This window comes from Euleptes europaea, chromosome 3, assembly GCF_029931775.1.
Source record: "Euleptes europaea isolate rEulEur1 chromosome 3, rEulEur1.hap1, whole genome shotgun sequence".
Taxonomy (NCBI): domain Eukaryota; kingdom Metazoa; phylum Chordata; class Lepidosauria; order Squamata; family Sphaerodactylidae; genus Euleptes; species Euleptes europaea.
Window position 1 is genome coordinate 120,476,368 of NC_079314.1, and position 19,757 is coordinate 120,496,124.

General features: G+C 47.8%; 1 protein-coding gene across 1 annotated transcript in view; it reads right to left on the bottom strand.

Moving 5' to 3' along the window:
• The window catches only part of TASOR2 (transcription activation suppressor family member 2), a 60,196-nt gene that overhangs the window by 31,280 nt on the left and 9,159 nt on the right, over positions 1-19,757 (bottom strand). The window contains exons 3-8 of the mRNA XM_056846627.1: positions 9,397-9,522; positions 9,265-9,284; positions 8,279-8,378; positions 6,513-6,613; positions 3,194-3,297; positions 318-390 (exon numbers count right to left, since the gene is read on the bottom strand). Of these exons, the coding sequence (XP_056702605.1) occupies positions 318-390; positions 3,194-3,297; positions 6,513-6,613; positions 8,279-8,378; positions 9,265-9,284; positions 9,397-9,522 (524 nt within the window). The remainder of the gene's footprint in view (positions 1-317; positions 391-3,193; positions 3,298-6,512; positions 6,614-8,278; positions 8,379-9,264; positions 9,285-9,396; positions 9,523-19,757) is intronic.

Consider the following 19,757-nt stretch of genomic DNA (forward strand, 5'->3'; position numbering starts at 1 on the left):
TCAGGCACACAGCGACGATCCTTGTACTGTGGTTGCAGCTGCGGCCAAAGCAGCTTTTTCAAAAATCTGCATAGCCAATCACATCTCCAATGGCCCATCAGAAGCTCTGCTGGGCAAGAGCCCCACCGGGTCCCACCCCCTTTCTTAAAACACTTGGCCGGCACCAGGAAAGGTGTTGGCGGGCACCGTGGGGCTCACACGCAAAATGTTGGCGAGTCCTGCTCAAAGGGCCAGTCCACACAGCCCCCCTTCTAAATATGCATTTTCCATGGGACATGTCGATAGATACAGCTCTAATATACCAGCTTCATTCGTACCTTTTCCTTTCGCCAACGCAGATGAGTTGAGCAAGACGAAAAGCCCATGTTCATTCAAGTATCTGACAAGAGCCTGCAAAACACACAAGAAGGCATGTGAACATCATCTTCTGCCTCTTCCTCGGTTGGGAAGTTCTTTCAAGCACTGATTGTTTTGTTATTCCTAATTATTCATCATAATCTATATAACACTTCCTGGCATTCAAAATGCCTGATAATCAGGACTTTGATGCAGTCTTTACAAACCCTGCAAAGTTGGCTAGGATTATTAGAAGTAGTGATAGATTTATTATTATTATTACAGTTGGTTTTTATACCCCACTTTTTGCCACCTTTAAGGATTCTCAAAGCAGTTTACAATCACCTTCCCTTCCTCTCCCCACAACAAGCACCTTGTGAGGTAGGTGAGGCTGAGAGAGCTCTAGGAGAGCTGTGACTAGCCCAAGGTCACCCAGCAGGCTTCATGTGGAAGAGTGGGGAAACCAACCCGGTTCACCAGATTAGAGTCCGTCGCTCATGTGGAGGAGTGGGGGATCAAACCCGGTTCTCCAGATCAGAGTCCACCACTCATGTGGAGTGAGAAATCAAACCCAGTTCTCCAGATAAGAGTCCAACACACTTAACCACTACACCACGCTGGCCGTCAAGAGTGGCTTACCTAAGGCCACCTGAGGACTCTCCCAGAGGCCGTAAATTAGAACCAGAGACTTCCAGATAAGGAGCTCACAGTGGGATCCTACAAAAAGCTACCACTGATTTCAACAGGCTCTAACTGGAGTGAGTCTGCCCGAGATGGCACAGCCGGTCTCTTTGCCTGCTAGGCTACACCATATGGTTGCCAAGCTCCAGCTAGTAGCTGGAGACCCCCTGCTATTTCAACTGATCTCCAGCCGATAGAGATCAGTTCCCCTGGAAAAAAATGGCCGCTTGGGCCATTGGACTCTATGGCACTGAAGTCCCTCCCCTCCCCAAACCCCACCCTCCTCACGCTCCGCCCCAAAAACCTCCCACCGGTGGCAAAGAGGGACCTAGCAACCCTACTACACCAGCTCTGTTTGTTAAGCCAACCGGTTTTCAAATGTGTGTCTCTGGAGTGGAGATGCGGCTCTCTGTGCCGAGTGTAGTTTCACTTTCAGTACTGACAGCTGCAGAGCAGAAGCCTCATTTTTTACTTTCATTTTCAGACAGACTCCAGCTAAAGCTTCTGAGTATCTTCCCTGCGTTACATTTTCCTTGGTGTCGCCAACTCTCCTCCTTTTAAACTGCTTTCGGTATTTATCCTCCGTTAACGCCCCCCCCCTTCCCTTCTTTCCAGCGGTCTCATGTATTTATTCTGTGTTAATTTTTTACAACTGCTTAGACTGAGCTGCAAAAACTCTGTAACGTTAGGTACACCTCTGGCCACAATCTAGGCACAGTCATGCACCTTTAGATAGGACAAGACTGGGAGGGGATATGATAACCACCTTCAAGTACTTGAAGGGCTGTCATATAGAGGATGGTGCCAAGTTGTTTTCTGTTGCCCAAGAAGGTCGGACCAGAACCAACAAGTTGAAATTAAATCAAAAGAGTTTCCATCTAGACATTAGGAAGAATTTTCTAACAGTTAGAGCGGTTCCTCAGTGGAACAGGCTTCCTCGGGAGGTGGTGAGCTCTCCTTCCCTCGAGGTTTTGAAGCAGAGGCTAGATGGCCATCTGTCAGCAATGCTGATCCTATGACCTTAGGCAGATCATGAGAGGGGGGGCACCCTGGCTATCTTCTGGGCATGGAGTAGGGGTCACTGGGGGTGTGGGGGGGGGAAGGTAGTTGTGAATTTCCTGCAGAAGGTTGGACTAGATCAAAGCTTCTTAAACTGTGGGTCACGACCCCATATGGGGGTCGCGAAAAACTTGGCAAAATAAAATAGGCATACAAATCAAACATTTACTGATGTATATACCTATATACCTGGGGTCTCGTAAACATTTCTCGGGCGGAAAGGGGTCGCGAGTGGAAAAAGTTTAAGAAGCCCTGGACTAGGTGACCCTGGTGGTCCCTTCCAATTCGGATTCGAGGATTTAAAACCCACTCATCTCAACAGGTGAATTAATTCCTCCTCCACCTCAAGGAAAACAAATCTTCACCGCTTGTAACTTAAGATGGCTCAATCCCTTTTACAAGTTACAGTTATTACAGCAGTCCCATATAGGGTTGCCAATCTTCAAGTCGAACCTGAAGGCCTCCTGGAATTGATCTGCAGACTACAGAATTCTGTCCCCTCTGGAGAAAATGGTTGCTTTGGAGGGTGGATTCTATGGCCTGATAGGGTTGCCAGCTCCGGGATGGGAAATACCCTGAGACTTGGGGGCGGAGCCTGAGGAAGATGGGGTTTGGAGAGGGGAGGGGCTTCAATGCCACAGAATCCAACTGCTAAAGTGGCCACTTTCTCCAAGGGAACTGATCTCTATCACCTGGAGATCAGTTGTAACAGCTGGAGATCTCCAGCCACCGCCTGGAGGTTGGCAACCCTACATCCTGGTGAGGTCCCTCCCCTTCCCAAACCCTGCCCTCACCAGGCTCCACCCCCAAAACTCAAGAATTTCAAAACTCAAAGTTGGCAACCCTATGTACTCATCACTGCCCCGTTCACAGAATCATAGAGCTGGAAGGGACCACCAGGGTCATCTAGTCCAACCCCCTGCACAATGCAGGAAATTCACCACTACCTCTCCCCCCAATCAGACAAGCCATATCACACACACAAGTTATTAACGTTAACAGAAGAACATTACTTCTGCCATCTAGATTACATCTCTGTCCTCACTGAGTCCTTGTTTTAACCACCACCTGAAAAACCCCAACCCCACTCATTCCCTCCCAGCACCGAGGTACTTACCAGATCTTTCTCTTTCAAGCTCTCTATTAACTGATCCACTCTCAGTTCATTTGGATTTAATATTTCCACTTCATATAAACTGAACAGAATGCCTTGAGAATGTACTGCAAAGGAAAAATTTTGATTTAGAGACAGCTTGCCAGTGAAACTCACAGGCAAAGAATTCATACCAGGAAGCACAGCAAAAAAACTTAAGAGTGGTTAAGAGCGGTGGTGTGGAATAGTGGACTCTGATCTGGAGAACCGGATTTGATTCCCCCCTCCTTTACATGAGCAGCAGAGGCTAATCTGGTGAACTGGATTTGTTTCCCCTCTCCTACACATGAAGCCAGCTGGGTGACCTTGGGCTAGTCACAGCTCTCTTAGAGCTCTTTCAGCCCCAACTACCTCATGGGGTGTGTGTTGTGGGGAGGGGAAGGGAAGGGAAGGTGTGATTTTTCCTTAAGTGGTGGAGAAAGCCGGCATATAAAAACCAACTTCTTCTTCTAAGACCCAAAGGGGACTAGCCAAAGACATGCGCATATGCCCTTCACCCTAATCCCCTGAGCAAGTAAGCGTATTGCACAGGAAGCATTCTTCAAAGAGAGAGCCCCTATTTTCACTATGGTCCCACGGGAAATCCCAGGGCAGTGGTTCTCAAACTGCAAGCCATGACCTAGGAAGAACTTTCTGACAGTTAGAGCGGTTCCTCAGTGGAACAGGCTTCATAGGGAGGTGGTTGGCTCTCCTTCCCTGGAGGTTTTAAAGCAATTTTCCTCTAGGTCAGATTGGCCAGGGATCCTGGAGGGGTTTTGTTGCTATCTTCTGGGCATGGAGTAAGGGTGTGTGTGTGTGGGGGGGGAAGTAGTTGCGAATTTCCTGCATTGTACAGGGGGTTGGACTGGATTACCCTTCCAACTCTATGATTCGGTGATTCTAAAAGTGGTTCACCACACTCTCACTGATGAGCCCGTCAAGAGAGATGCTCACCTCTGTGTCAATCAACCTGACCGTTTAAAGATCAGCGTTTGGCCGTGTCGTACAGTGATAGCCTGTTTCCTGATGAGTCAGCTAAGTGTCAATAAATAGCACAGTTCTATATCAAACGCTACAAACTCTTCCTTCCGCTGTTCCCAAGATAAGATGAAAAGCTTGAGATTGCATCTCGGCATTTTAAAGCAATCTGACTTAAGCAGGGTCAGATGGGACCCCTCCCCTACATACGTGGGCGCTGTGTGTGTGTGTTAAGTGCCGTCAAGTCGCTTCCAACTCATGGCGACCCTATGAATGAAAGTCCTCCAAAATGTCCTATCTTTGACAGCCTTGCTCAGATCTTGCAAACTGAAGGCTGTGGCTTCCTTTATAGAGTCAATCCATCTCTTCCTCTTCTCCTGCTGCCTTCAACTTTCCCTAGCATGATTGTCTTTTCCAGGGACTCTTGTCTTCTCATGATGTGACCAAAGTACGACAGTCTCAGTTTAGTCATTTTAGCTTCTAGGGTCAGTTCAGGCTTGATTTGATCTATAACCCACTGATTTGTTTTTTTGGCAGTCCACGGAATCCGTAACACTTTCCTCCAACACCACATTTCAAAGGAATCTATTTTCTTCCTATCAGCTTTCTTCACTGTCCAGCTTTCACACCCATACATAGTAATAGGGAATACGATGGCATGAATTAATCTAGTCTTGGGCGGTAGGAAAGGAACAATGGTATCAAATTTTATGTGAAGTCCTGGAGGCCTCACTTCAAAAAGGATGTGGACAGAACTGAGTGGGTGCAGAGGGGAGCGACGGGGATGATCAGGGGCCTGGAGACCAAGCCCTGCAAGGAAAGGCTGAGGGAGTTGGGAATGCTCAGTCTGAAGAAGAGGTGGTTGAGAGGGGACACGACTGCTCTCTTTAAGTATCTGAAGGGATGTCACTCAGAGGAGGGCAGGGAGCTGTTCCTGTTGGCAGCAGAGACTAGGACTCGCAAGAATGGGTTTAAATTGCAGGAGGAAAGGTTACCCGCTGGATATTAGGACAAATGTTTTTACAGTAAGAGTTATTCAACAGTGGAATCAGAGACTGAGAAGAGCTTTCACCTTAGCCCGATTCAATGCACTCCCATCTGCCCTTGTTGAAGGGAGATACGCACGTATTCCATATGCCCAGCGATTCTGTCCCTGCCAGTCAGGCAGGATAGAAACCATTGAACATGTCTTATTGGATTGCTGCTTTTACCAGGAGATCAGATCTAGGTTTATCAGCCCAATATTGTGCAAATATCCAGGTAGACTAAATTCCTTTTATACTGACCTCCTCCTTGCTGACTGCTCCAATGAAACCACCCTTAAGGTGGCAAAAGTTTGTGCACTGGCATGCTCAATAAGTCAGAAGAGGGTAGCTTAAATTTTAAACACTCCTATTAATTATAATTAATTTATAGATATTTAGGTGTTTTAAATGTACTTTTTGCTAATGCAATATATTAACAAATTGTGTGCAGATGTGTGCTGTATTATTGTAATGGCAATATTAGATAATTTTAATATGGCTGGAACTATGTTAACTGTTGCTGGTCTTTGACCGTAAATAAACTTGACAGTGGGATCAGCTACCTGGGGAGGTGGTGAGCTCCCCCCTCTCTGGCAGTCTTTAAGCAGAGGCTGGACTAGCCCTTGTCAAGGATGCTCTAGGCTGATCCTGCATTGAGCAGGGGGTTGGACTAGATGGCCTATATGGCCCCTTCCAACTCTATGGTTCTATAAATAAATGGCGTGAGGGTATGCCTAGTAAATCTAAGAGATCGCCACAGGTTTGGATCCTAAGTACATGCTACTTGGAATAACACCAGAGACACTGGAAAAGATGTCCGAGGAATTGTGCAGATGTGCAGTCACAGCTGCCAGAATGGTACTAGCCATGAAACGGAAATCGGAGGAAAGTCTCAACATAGAGGAATAATTGAATCATAGAATGATAGAGTTGGAAGGTGCCACAGAGGCCATCTAGTCCAACCCCCTGCTCAATCCAGGATCCGCCTAGAGCATCCCTGACAAGTGCTTGTCCAGCCTCTGCTTGAAGACTGCCAGAGAGGGGGGAGCCTCACCACCTCCCCAGGTAGCTGATTCCACGCAGCAATGCCAACCACACAGAGACAAGATCTGAACTTGGGGTTCAGGCTCTTAGCCACGGTGCTATACCAGTTCTTAGTTACTCATGCAGAGGCACAGCAGGCAGGCTCCTCTGATGAAGCATACCTCTGCTGTGGTCTGATCCATATACATACACATGCACATTTTTATATAATGGAGGAGAATGCTCTTTCCAGAGTATATATAGTTTTAAAACTGTACCTTCATCATTGGCATAATTGTTTTTCCCAAAGGCAACTTCAGGCAGCTTCTTTCTCAAGTCCGATACAGCCACAACGTACCTGGTTTCCAGCTTGGCTGGCCTAACAAAAGAACAGAACGAAGAAGTGTTGGTTTTTATTTGCCGACTTTCTCTACCCCCTAAGGAAGACTCAAACCAGCTTACAATCACCTTCCCTTCCCCTCCCCATAACAGACACCCTGTGAGGTAGGTGGGACTGAGATAGCTCTAAGAGAGCTGCAACTAGCCCAAGGTCACCCAGCTGGCTGCATGTGTAGGAGTGGGGAAAGCAACCCAGTTCACCAGATTAGAATCCGCCACTCATGTGGAGGAGTGGGGAAAGCAACCCGGTTCTCCAGATTAGAATCCGCTGCTCTTAACCACAACACTATTAAAGTGATACACAACCTCGCCCCCTGACACTTTATGGTTGGCTCCACCTCCTGTGGCACCCATTTTGTTATTGTGCCCACAAATTCCACAGGTGCCCGAAGGCTCAAAAAGGTTGGGGACCACCACTCTTAACCACTACACCGTGCTGGCTGAAAGGGTTCCAACTAGACTGGAGCTTTCCTGCACTGCATTCCGGCATCAGCTCTGGAACGTACGTCTCCCGCTCCTCGCAGTGACATTCTGGAAACCAGAAAGGGAGTTTCCTGGCTATTTCCTGACCCAGCCGAGCTGCCAGGGGGATGCAGAAGACGGAACTACACTGGAACTAGAAACAAGAGCTGGAATTCAAGGCTATCTGGTGGGCCAGACAGAGCCCGAGGGAGGTGGCCGCCATGTTTCTTCCAGGTATAGCCAAACCTGAGCTACTTTATTGAGACTTCGGCTACAATCTCAACAGGCAAACCAGTTTTCTCTCATCACCCCGAACATATTGCCCAGGGGAGACTAATACTAACCTACCTCGCAGAGGTGATGTAGAGATGATAATAATAAGAAGAGTTGGTTTTTATATGCCGACTTTCTCTACCACTTAAGGCAGAATCAAACCGGCTGACAATCGCCTTCCCTCCCCCTCCCCACAACAGACACCCTGTGAGGTAGGTGGGGATCTACGAGAGCTGTGATTAGCCCAAGGTCACCCAGCAGGCTTCGTGTGTAGGAGTGGGGAAACAAATCCACCAGATTAGATTGTTAGAATATTTTACAATTGTATCCATTTTAATATGATAATTTTAACCAGGGGTTGTTTTTAGTGATCTTACACCTTTATATGTACGGGCAAGTCTGTGATTCTGTGGTGCAAATCTATTGAGTCTGGAAATTTTGATTTGTTGGCATGTGATTGGTCAGTTGACGGTATTAATAAATTTGAATCTGAATTTAAAAATCCACCAGATTAGCCTCCGCCGCTCACGTGGAGGAGTAGGGAATCAAACCCGGTTCTCCAGATTAGAGTCCACTGCTCTTAACCACTACACACAGGCTCAACATCCTTCAGAAAGGAGATTCGGGGCCAGGACAAGTTGGTGAGCTGGTCTGCATAGGGAGAGATGGTCCTTAATGAATCCCTGGTAGGACTGCCAACTCCAGCCTGGGAAATACCTGAAGGTTTGTGGATGGCACCTGTGGGGGAGGGAATCTGGGGAGGAATTGCAACGAGGCTCTATGGTCTACTCTAGGGTGTGCCCTGCAAAGCTGCCATTTTCTCCAGGAGAACTGCTCTTAATCACTACACCACCCCCAGAGTTATTCTCTATGTAAACCAGAGAAAACAGAAACAAACTCTTATACTCACAACTGTGCGGGGATGGTGCCACTAAAGGGCGAGCGAAGGGCCAAGTCACACACTCGCTGGTCCTGAATGAAGAGCTGTCCTTTCCAGGCACAGTACAGTGCTGCACGATTTACACACCATCGGAGACAAAATTACACAGACACATAAATACACGAGGAAGAGCAAGCTGTGAGCCACTCTGGTCTCAGCTGGAGGGAAGGGAGCCACCACCACCCATTTCCTTCTCCTCTGAGACTGCCGGCTCCCTCTTTGACAATGAAGAGGGTTTTTTTTTATCTTACCAACTTTTTAACGGCCCGCTTCTGTTTTATGGAGAGTTTTTATGCTGCTTATGTCCAATGGCTTGTTTTAATGGCTTGTCTTTTAGGATGTGGTGAAGGCTGCCAACTTGGAAGGCTTTAAGAAGGGAGTGGACATGTTCACGGAGGAGAGGGCTATCCATGGCTACTAGTCAAAATGGGATACTAGTCATGATGCATATCCATTGTCTCCAGGATCAGAGGAGCATATTAGGTGCTGTGGAAGGCAGGACAATTCTGCTGAAGTCACCTTGTTTGTGGGCTTCCTAGAGGCACCTGGTTGGCCACTGTGTGAACAGACTGCTGGACTCGATGGGCCTTGGTCTGATCCAGCAGGGCCTTTGTTCTTATGTATAGATTTATGCGTAACCTTGCTCCTGGATATTTTGTGGTTGGCTCTGCCTCTTTTGGCAGCCATTCTGAGGTTGGCTCCTTCTCCTGCAGCAGTCGTTTTACGGTTGCCCCCCCCCCCCCCCGTCAGGCTCTAAAACATTGGTGACCTCCACCCTATACCCTCCCCACTTTCTCCTTCCTCTCAGTGATCCTTCCATGTCTGGGGGGCTTGGTCAGGTAGGGATGTGCCCTCCCCTTACTGCATCTACACTCTTTACATGAACATGTTATTACAGTGAGAAATGAAACATTTTTTTTTAAAAGCCAAAAAAGTATACCAAAGGATATCCTCACCTGCTTTCTTACATCCAGCTCTACAGAAAAGACAAAGGGGAAAGGGGGAAGAAAAGCAGCTTAAAAACAGAGCAACAAAATAAAAGCAGAAATGACATCTTTTGTTTGGTAGAATCGCTTAAAGCAGCTTACAAGTTCTTGCGGTTTAACGGCGACATCCTCTTCGGCTTGACAGGCTGTCTTGACAGGTGACTGTTACATAAGGGCAGGCAGCCAAATATGCTCACCGACTCGACGGGCAGAAAATTCATACAAGTTCTGGAAGAACAAAAAAGGGACATGTTTATCGTATTAATTTATTTGTTTACATCTGCTTTTACAAAGACCGTCTCAATAATCTGAACAACCACCTGATCAAACTAGGCAACGATGACATTACTAACAAATCCTGAGCAGAGACAGGGCCTTCCGCACCTGGCTACGGAAAACCTTCTACCCCCAGAAATTTGCCTGGAGCCTTGTGCATTTTTAATTGGCTTAGGATTTTTCAATGTTTGGGGTTTTTTTAATCGATGACTTGCAGAAGTATTCCTCCCACATTACAAACCGACACTTATGCCCCTGTGGCTTTTACTGTCTTATCATTTTTAACCTTTTGGACTTAACCGAATTAAAACATGCAGTTTCTCAAGGAAAACATCTCTTGCCTTGAGCTGGGTGGCCCAGGCGAGCCCGATCCCAACAGACCTCAGAAGCTAAGCAGAGTTGGCCCTGGTTAGACCATCAAGGAGACCATCAAGGAAGTCCGGGGTTGCTACTCAGAGGCAGGCGATGGCAAACCACCTCTGAATGTCTCTTGCCTTGAAAAGCCCACAGGGTCACCATAAGTCGGCAGCGACTTGATGGCACTTTTTACACACACACACACACACACACACACACACACACACACACACACACACACCAATGGTGGGGCGTTCTGAGACAGAAGAGAGATTGAGAGATACTGGGATTCGAGACCCGTATTGTCTACTTGCCCTGACCTGGATAGCCCAAGTTAGTCCAATCTTGTCCGATTTCAGAAGCTCAGCAGGGACAGCCCTGGTTAGTACTTGGGTGGGAGAGCACCAAGGAAGTCATAAGAACATCTTCTGGGCATGGAGTAGGGATCACTGGGTGTGTGTGGGGGAGGCAGTTGTTGAATTTCTGCATTGTGCAGGGGGTTGGACTAGATGACCCTGGTGATCCCTTCCGACTCTATGATTCTATGATAAACAAAAGCCCTGCTTCATCAGACCCAGGCCCACCAAGTCCAGCAGTTTATTCACACAGTGGCCAACCAGGAGCCTCTGGGAAGCCCACAAACAAGACGACTGCAGCAGCATTTATCCTGCTTGTGTTCCACAGCACTTAATATAACAGGCATGCTCTTCGGATCCTGGAGAGAATGGGTATGCATCATGACTAATATCCATTCTAACTAATAGCCATAAATACCCCTTTCCTCCATGAACATGCCCACTCCCCTCTTAAAGCCCTCCAGGTTAGCAGCCATCACCACATCCCAGGGCAGGGAGTTCCACAATTTAACTATGCGTTATGTGACGAAATACCTCCTTTTATCTGTTTTGAATCTCTCACCCTCCAGCTTCAGCAGATGACCCCGTGTTCTGGTATTATGAGAGAGGGAGAAAAGCTTCTCCCTGTCCACTCTCTCCACACCATGCATAATTTTATAGACCTCTATCATGTCTCCCCTTAACCGCCTCCTTTCCAATCTAAACAGCCCTAAGCATTTTAACCGCTCCTCGCAGGGCAGTTGTTCTAGTCCCCTGATCATTCTGGTTGCTCTTTTCTGCACCTTCTCAAGCTCTGCAATATTCTTTTTGAGGTGTGGTGACCAGAACCGTACACAGCAGTCCAGGGTCGCCATGCAGAGGTGGGCCATGGCAAACCACCTCTGAAGGTCTCTTGCCTTGGAAACCCTACCTTAAGTCGGCTGCGACCTGACGGCAGAGAAAAAGTTCATGTATCCAAGCCTCCTCAAGAGGTCTCCGAGGCCCGGCAATGGCACCACCCCAGAACACGCCGCTAGACCTCTACTCGGAGAATTTTCCAAATCCCCTTTTGCAGCTAACTCAACCGGAGACTTCCTAGAGCGACTCCCTAGGTCACACGCACACCTCCCCCAGCTCCCCGGGGCATCAGAAGGGCAAAGCCGCAAAGGAGGGCTTGCTTGGGCATTGCTAGACTGGAGAATCTTCTAGAATGTTGTCAGTTAGGCCTGCCTCTATGTGAGGCTGACTTCATATTAGGCCGGAATCCCAACTCCCGTGGAACGTGGTAGCTGAGTAACTTGCCTCAACCAACTAAAACAGCAACGTGGGAAGGAGGAGAAGGAGGAGAAGACCATTGGGCCTCATTGCTGGTACCTAGAGCCCCCCTGTCCTGAATCATAGATCATAAATAGGGTTGCCGGTCTCTCTTCGCCACTGGCGGGAGGTTTTAGGGGTGGAGCCTGAGGAAGGCGGGGTTTAGGGAGGGGAGGGACTTCAATGCTACAGAGTCCAATGGGCAAATCGGCCATTATCTCCAGGGGAACTCCAGCTAGTAGTACCTGGAGGTTAGCAACCCTAGGCCCATGGCTACATCTCTGTGGTATAGGGTTGCCAGGTCCCTCTTTGCCAACGGCAGGAGGTTTTAGGAGTGGAGCCTGAGCAGGGCGGGGTTTGGGGAGGGGAGGGACTTCAATGCCATAGAGTCCAATGGCCAAAGCGGCCATTTTCTCCAGGGGAACTGATCTCTATCGGCTGGAGATCAGTTGTAATAGCGGGAGATCTCCAGCTAGTGCCTGGAGGTTGGCAACCCTATTACGAACAGACAAATGAATCGAACTAGCACCGCGAACTGGGGCGTGGTCATGGCAGCCACAAAACCCCGCAGATGAAACAAACTTTGGTTTGAGCTCTTAAAAAAATGTGTGCCGAGGGGCTAGTCCAGTGGTTCCCAACCTTTTTTTGTCCAGGGACCACTAGGACTTTTTTGTTCGGTGCAGGGACCCCAAGGTTCAAAATAAAAATTCTGAGAATTTGAAAATAAACTTTAATCATAACTGTTAAACATTAAACTTAGAATAATATTTGAATATATATATTTTATAATAGAGAACTTTTAATTGAAAATATTAATTTATTATGGGTTTATAACTTTGCTTTGCGGACCTTAATTTAGTTCTCACGGACCCCTGGTTGGGAACCAGTGGGCTAGTCCCTTGGACTTCTATGGGAAACATTCCACAGGGAAGGCCCCTGTTATCTGCGATCTGACGGCACTTTACAAAGACACACATTAGTTTTGCACAATGTTACGTTTGTAATTTTCTTATATTTATAATAAACACTTATTTGAAATAAATATGGGCGTTGTCGGATTGTAGAGTTGATTTTAGTATTCAGTGTTTTAGTGTGTTAAATTGTTAGCCACCTATTAATGTATAAAATGTTTTTATGGTGTAACCCACTCTGAGCCCGGCTTTGGCCGGGATACAGCGGGACAGAAATCCAAAAATAAAATAAAATAAAATAAATAAAAATGAAAAAGAAAAAGAAAGGCGTTCTAAGCCCAGCGCTGAGGCTTTCGTGGCATATTGATGTACCAGGGTCATTCAAGGCGGATCTCATTCTGGGAAGAGCTGAACGCATTTGTTTGCTTAACGTAGTTTGCCAAATGTTGACTTGGGTCTGTACTTGCACAGTCAAAAACCACATTGCAATGAGATGCCAAACTCAATGAGAATGGCTCAGCAAAGGGCCATTCTCGATTCTGAGAACTCTTCTGCTCTATACAGGCACAATCGAAATCCCCGCCACGGTCAAAAGCAAACTGAAACTAAAAGCGCTCGAAAGTCAGAGGTTTGATTTCAACATGAAGCTGCCCAAAGCGAAAGCCCTCCCCTATGGGACTTTGCGCTTGCACAACGCTGCGTTTTAACTGGGCTTGCTACTAGGGTTGCCAGCCTCCAGGTGAGGCCTGGCGACCTCCCAGAATGACAACTGATCCCTTGACTGCAGAGATCAGTTCCCCTGGAGAAAATGGCTGCTCTGGAGGGTAGACTCTATGGCATTATACCCCATTGAGGTCCCTCCCCTCCTCAAACCCCGCCCTCCTCAGGCTCCACCCCCAGAATCTCCAGGTGTTTCCCATCCTAGAGCTAGCAACTAGGTGTGTGCACCATTTTTTCGGGTTATTTTTTTCAGGTTCGGGTTTAATAGAACCAGAAATTACTGAAAAAGCCAAATCTCCATAAAGGCTGTTTTCAGATATTTTAAAATTTTCAGGTTTATTAAAACACAAACCCGAACAATTCCAGCCACCTCCAAACTCCACGTTGACTTCAGAGTTGGCATCGGTGAGAGCAGAATGCTGGGCCCAGCTGGAAAAAAATCAGCATTATTGGGATCTGCTTTTCGGCTCCCTTAAATCACTGCCATTCCCCCCCGGATAACAGCCCCCCCCCCCTCAAAATACTGATGAGGTATGTTGGGTGGGAGGTTCAGCACACCCATACTGGCACCTCTACCAAGGCTCCACCTCCAAAACTCCAGGAATTTCAGAAGAAGGAGGAGAAGGAGCAGGAGCAGAAGAGTTGGCTTACAATCACTTTCCCTTCCCCTCCTCACAACAGACACCCTGTGAGGTAGGTGGGGCTGAGAGAGCTCTAAGAGAGCTGTGACTAGCCCAAGGTCACCCAGCTGGCTTCATGTGTAGGAGCGGGGAAACCAACCCAGTTCACCCAATTAGCCTCCGCCGCTCATGTGGAGGAGAGGGGAATCGAACCCGGTCCTACAGATCAGAGACCACTGCTCCAACCCACCGCTCTTAACCACTACACCACGTTGGCTCTCAAAGTTGGCAACCCTAGCTGCTACCCACGCAAAGCAGTGACAGGATCAGGTTTCAGTCAAGCCCGAGAAATTACCCTGGAGAGAAGCCACCCAACTTACAGAACCCTACTCAAGCCTGCACATGTTCTGACCTTACCTTCCTTTTGTTAGAACGCAGGAAAACACACGCGCGCAGGTCTCTTCAAGTTCTCTCTCGGTATTGCCACCGGCTTTCTTCTGGTCGGAGAAATGCTTGTCCTGCATCAGGCAGAGAACAACAAAAGAGCCACTAAAATAAATTTGAAGTACCAGATTTCTGTTAATGCAACAATGGGTCTTAAACAAGACTGGTCTCATGCCACCCACCCACAAAAATACCACTCTGCATTCCAGCAGAACAAATTCAGCGCCGAAAAAAGCCAGATGGTGTGCTCTGAATAAATCATGCTAATAAAGTTATCATTATCAAACAGGCCACTTTGGGAGATTTTAAATGGAGAGTGTGGATGATAAAACATTTCAAGTAAGAAAATGGACCATTTCAAGTAAGCAAGGGGACAGAATCGAGCGGGTGCAGAGGAGATTGACGAGGATGATCTGGGGCCTGGAGAAGAGGAGGTTGAAGGGGGACAGGATTGCTCTCTTTAAGTATTTGAAGGGCTGTCGCTTAGAGGAGGGCAGGGAGCTGTTCCTGTTGGCAGCAGAGGATAGGACTCGCAATCATGGATTTAAATTGCGGGCGGAAAGGTACAGACTGGATATCAGGAACATTTTTTTCCCCGTAAGAGTTGTTTGACAGTGGAATCAGCTGCCTAGGGTAGCGGGGAGCTCCCCCTCACTGGCAGTCTTGAAGCAGAGGCTGGACAAGCACTTGTCAGGGATGCTCTAGGCTGATCCTGCATTGAGCTGGGGGTTGGACTAGATGGCCTCTATGGCACCTTCCAACTCTATGATTATCTTTTCCCCTTCTTTCAGCATATTTTATTCAACATTTTTTTAAAAAAAGGAAATCTTGGTTTCTCAAGGTTCCAGATGGGGATTCAGAGGTTGACTGCCTCTGAATGTGGAGGTTCCCTTTGGTCTCCATGGCTACTGGCCACTGATAGACCTGTCCTCCATGAATCAGTCCATGCCCCTTTTAAATTTAATTTGTCTAGTCCTACAGGAGAATTACACTACTTTAAGGTTGACAATGAGGAAATTGAAATTGTTCAAGACTTTCTATTCCTTGGCTCCACCATCAACCAAAAGGGAGAGTACAGCCAAGACATCAGAAGGAGATTGAGACTGGGAAGGGCAGCCATGAAGGAGCTAGAAAAGATTTTGAAGTGTAAGGATGTGTCACTGGCCGCCAAGACTAGATTAATTCATGCCATCATATTCCCTATTACTATTTATGTGTGTGAAAGCTGGACAGTGATGAAAGCTGATAGGAAGAAAATAGACTACTTTGAAATGTGGTGTTGGAGGAGAGTGTGACGGATACCGTGGTCCGCCAAAAAGACAAATCAGTGGGTTCTGGATCAAATCAAGCCTGAACTGACCCTAGAAGCTAAAATGACCCAACTGGGGCTGTCGTATTTTGGTCACGTCATGAGACGACAAGAGTCACTAGAAAAGACAGTCATGCTAGGAAAAGTTGAGGGCAGCAGGAAGAGAGGAAGACCCGACAAGAGATGGATGGACTCAATAAAGGAAGCCACAGCCCTCAGTTTGCCAGACCTGAGCAAGGCTGTCAAAGATAGGACGTTTTGGAGGACATTTTTTCACAGGGTCGCCATGAGTCGGAAGCGACTTGACAGCACTTAACACACACACACAGTCCTTTACGAACATCAGAAAAGAGCAAGAGTTCAGTAGGAACTTAAAGACTAACAAAATTTCTGGCAGGGTATGAGCTTTTGTGAGCCACAGCTCACTTCTTCAGCTCATCCCTTCCCAGACATTTAGTCTCGGAAGGGACGTTAGTCTTTAAGGTGCTACTGGACTCTTGCTCTTTTCTGCTGTTAGTGACAGACTAACAAGGCTACCCATTGTGATCTATAAGAAAGGCCACGCTGGATCAGACCAAGGCCCATCAAGTCCAGCACTCTGTTCACACAGTGGCCAACCAGAAGAAAAAGAAGAGTTGGTTTTTATATGCCAACTTTCTCTACCACGTAAGGAAGAATCAGACTGGCTTACAATCCCCTTCCCCTCCCCACAACAGACACCCTGTGAGGTAGGTGGGGCTGAGAGAGCTCTGAGAGAGCTGTGACCAGCCCAAGGTCACCCAGCTGGCTTAATGTGTAGGAGTGGAGAAACAAATCCAGTTCACCAGATTAGCCTCCGCTGGAGGAGTGGGGAATCATACCTGGTTCCCCAGATCACAGTCCACCGGTCCAAACCACTGCCATGCTGGCTCCCTCTAGGAAGCCCACAAGCAGGATGAGTGCAGCAGCATTATCCTGCCTGTGTTAAGAACATAAGAAAGGCCCTGCTGGATCAGACCCAGACCCATCAAGTCCAGCAGTCTGTTCCCACAGGGGCCAACCAGGTCCCTTCTAGGGAGCCCACAAACAAGGCGACTGCAGCAGCAGCATCCTGCCTGTGTTCCACAGCACCTCATATAACAGGCATGCTCCTCTGATCCTGGAGAGAATAGGGATGCATCATGACTAGTATCCACTTTGACTAGTAGCCATGGATAGCCTTATCCTCCATGGACATGTCCACTTCCCCCCTTAAAGCCTTCCAAGTTGGCAGCCATCACCACATCCTGGGGCAGGGAGTTCCACACGTTAACAATTTAAAATCTCTTTAGCCTACCACCAATGCTTCCAGAGTGCAAAACTAGAAACAATATTGTCTGGCATGATTGCAACAGACACACAAGATATTTACGTCGGATGGAATATATACATACGTCAGTGAAGACCCAAAAAAAACCACAACTAAAAGGAAGGTTGAGTATAATTCTCAGATTCGCCATGCTGCCGCCATTCAGGTTTCAAATTTAAATCCGAAACTTTCTGTGTTTATTGTGTCACTGATTCATTACAGCCGAGGAAAACGTGGTTAGTACTTCAACAGGGCTGCGAAGGAGAAAGTGAAACTGATGGAAGCAGAAGCAAGAACGAAAGTATTCTGCTCCTACAGCTTGCTCACCAGAAACAAAAGAGAAACTACAGGAAGGAACAATTTCAGCAGCAACTGAGCTGTTTTCCGTCGTTTTCAAGGTAAGCACTTCCGATTTTTAGCTTAATTTTATACTGTAAGATGCGCAGCCTTTCTGCACCTGATTTATCTTGTCAAATGCAAGCTTGTCCCACTGTATTTTTAACTGTCTCTCTGTAACTCCAAAAAATATCCTTAGCTGCTTGCTCACCAGCTCTCAAGCCATTTTGGGAATCTGTAAGACTAGCCCCATGCATAAAGCAAGACTTGAATTATTATTACGATTTTCTAACTGGGTCCTTCGGTTCCCAAATCAGACACTTCGAGCTGGGCGTGCTGGGTGGCTTTCTGCTTCCTTTAGATCACCAAGCCTTTCACTTAGGCAGGAAACAACCCCTTACAGAATTTCCCAATCGAAACAGATAACCCTTTTAGCACGCACGCTGCTTCGAATGCTCACGATTGCAGGGGCGTAGAACAACGTGGAACGGAGGGCCCTACTGCAGAAAATCAAGGCATGCGCAGAAGACAAAATACCTCTGATTACTTGGGTTAAAAAACAAAAAAAAACACCACCCATTTGCATTGCACCTTTTAAAACCCAGAAGTAGGACAGGAGTAAGCCAGGACTGTGAATGGTTGTATTGACTAGAGCTAGACCGGAGGGTGGACTTTCCAATCCAGAGACCTGGGGGTCAGCAGCTGGGAAGCCGAGAGTGAAATGCAGCAAGCTAAAGAGATATGCCGTTAACCAGGCCGGGTAGAAAACCTTGTGAAGCTCACCCACGCTCCTGTATCCTCTGGGCTGGATTACTGTAATGCACTCTCGGCGGGGCTGCCCTTGAAGGTTTCCCGGCAACGTCAGCTTGTGCAGAATATGTCAGCTCATCTTTTGACCGCTACTGGGAAGCACACCCACGTAACGCCCGTTCTTTAATAGTTCCCCTAACTGCCGCTAAGTTAGCAGTCACAACTCAAGGTGCTGGTTTTTAACCTTTAGTGCAGGTCCCTACCACTTAAGGAAGAATCAAACTGGCTTACAGTCACCTTCCTTTCCCCTCCCCACAACAGACAACCCTGTGAGGTGGGGCCTGGAGATCTCCCATAATTATAACCAATCTTCAGACGACGGAGCTCAGTTCCCCTGGAGAAAATGGCAGCTTCACAGGGCACACCCTAGAGTAGACCATAGAGCCTAGTTGCAGTTCCTCCCCAGATTCCCTCCCCCATACGTACCACCCACAAATCTCCAGGTATTTCCCGGGCTGGAGTTGGCAACCCTACCAGGGATTCATTAAGGACCATCTCTCCCTATGCAGACCAGCTCACCAACTTGTCCTGGCCCCGAATCTCCTTTCTGAAGGATGTTGAGCCTGGGTGTAGTGGTTAAGAGCAGTGGTTTGGAGCGGTGGACTCTAATCAGGAGAACCGGGTTCGATTCCCCGCTCCTCCCCATGAGCGGCGGAGGCTAATCTGGTGAACCAGGTTGGTTTCCCCACTCATCCACTTGAAGCCAGCTGGGTGACCTTGGGCTACTCACAGCTCTCTTAGAGCTCTCTCTGCCTCACCTACCTCACAGGGTGTCTGTTGTGGGGAAGGGAAGGGAGGGAAAGGGGATTGTAAAAGCCAGCGTGGTGCAGTTGTTAAGAGCGGTGGTTTGGAGTGGTGGAGAACCGGGTTCGATTCCCCACTCCTCCACATGAGCGGCGGACGCTAATCTGGTGAACCGGGTTGGTTTCCCCGCTCCTACACATGAAGCCAGCTGAGTGACCTTGGGCTAGTCACAGCTTTCTCAGCCCCACCTACCTCACAGGGTTGTCTGTTGTGGGGAGGGGAAGGGAAGGTGATTGTCAGCCGGTTTGATTCTTCCTTAAGTGGTAGGGAAAGTCGGCATATAAAAAACCAACTCTTCTTCTCCTGCTTCTTCAACTCACCCTGTCCGGAAGAGATGAGAAAAGCCCCTTCCGGGTTGAAATTCCACAGACTTTTCTATCGTGTTTTTATCCTGCCCTTTCTTTCAAGAGCTCATGGCAATACACATGGATGGGCGTGGATAATCTTAATAAGTGAGGTTTCCAAGAGAGATTCTTAATTTGGAGAAAAGTCTGTTAAGAGAGACAGAAATAAAGGGTTGGGGGTCCAGGTTTCCGGGAAAATGCACCTCTAGCTATTGGCCTGGTGGTGGCAGCAAAGAGTTAAATGGGGGTGGAAGAATGAAGAAGATAGAGAAAAAGTTGGTTTTTATACCCCGATTTTGTCCACCTTTAAGGAGTCTCAAACTGGCTCACAATCGCCTTCCCTTCCCCTCCCCACAACAGACACCTTGTGAGGTGGGGGGGAGTTTTGAGAGAGTTCTGAGAGAGCTGTGACTAGCCCAGGGTCACCCAGCAGGCTGCATGTGGAGGAGTGGGGAATCGAACCCGGTTCTCCAGATTAGAGTCCCCCTCTTTTAACCACGACACCACGCTGGCTAAGTCTTGGGCCTGCACAGTGAATCCCAAAATCTCTGGGTGG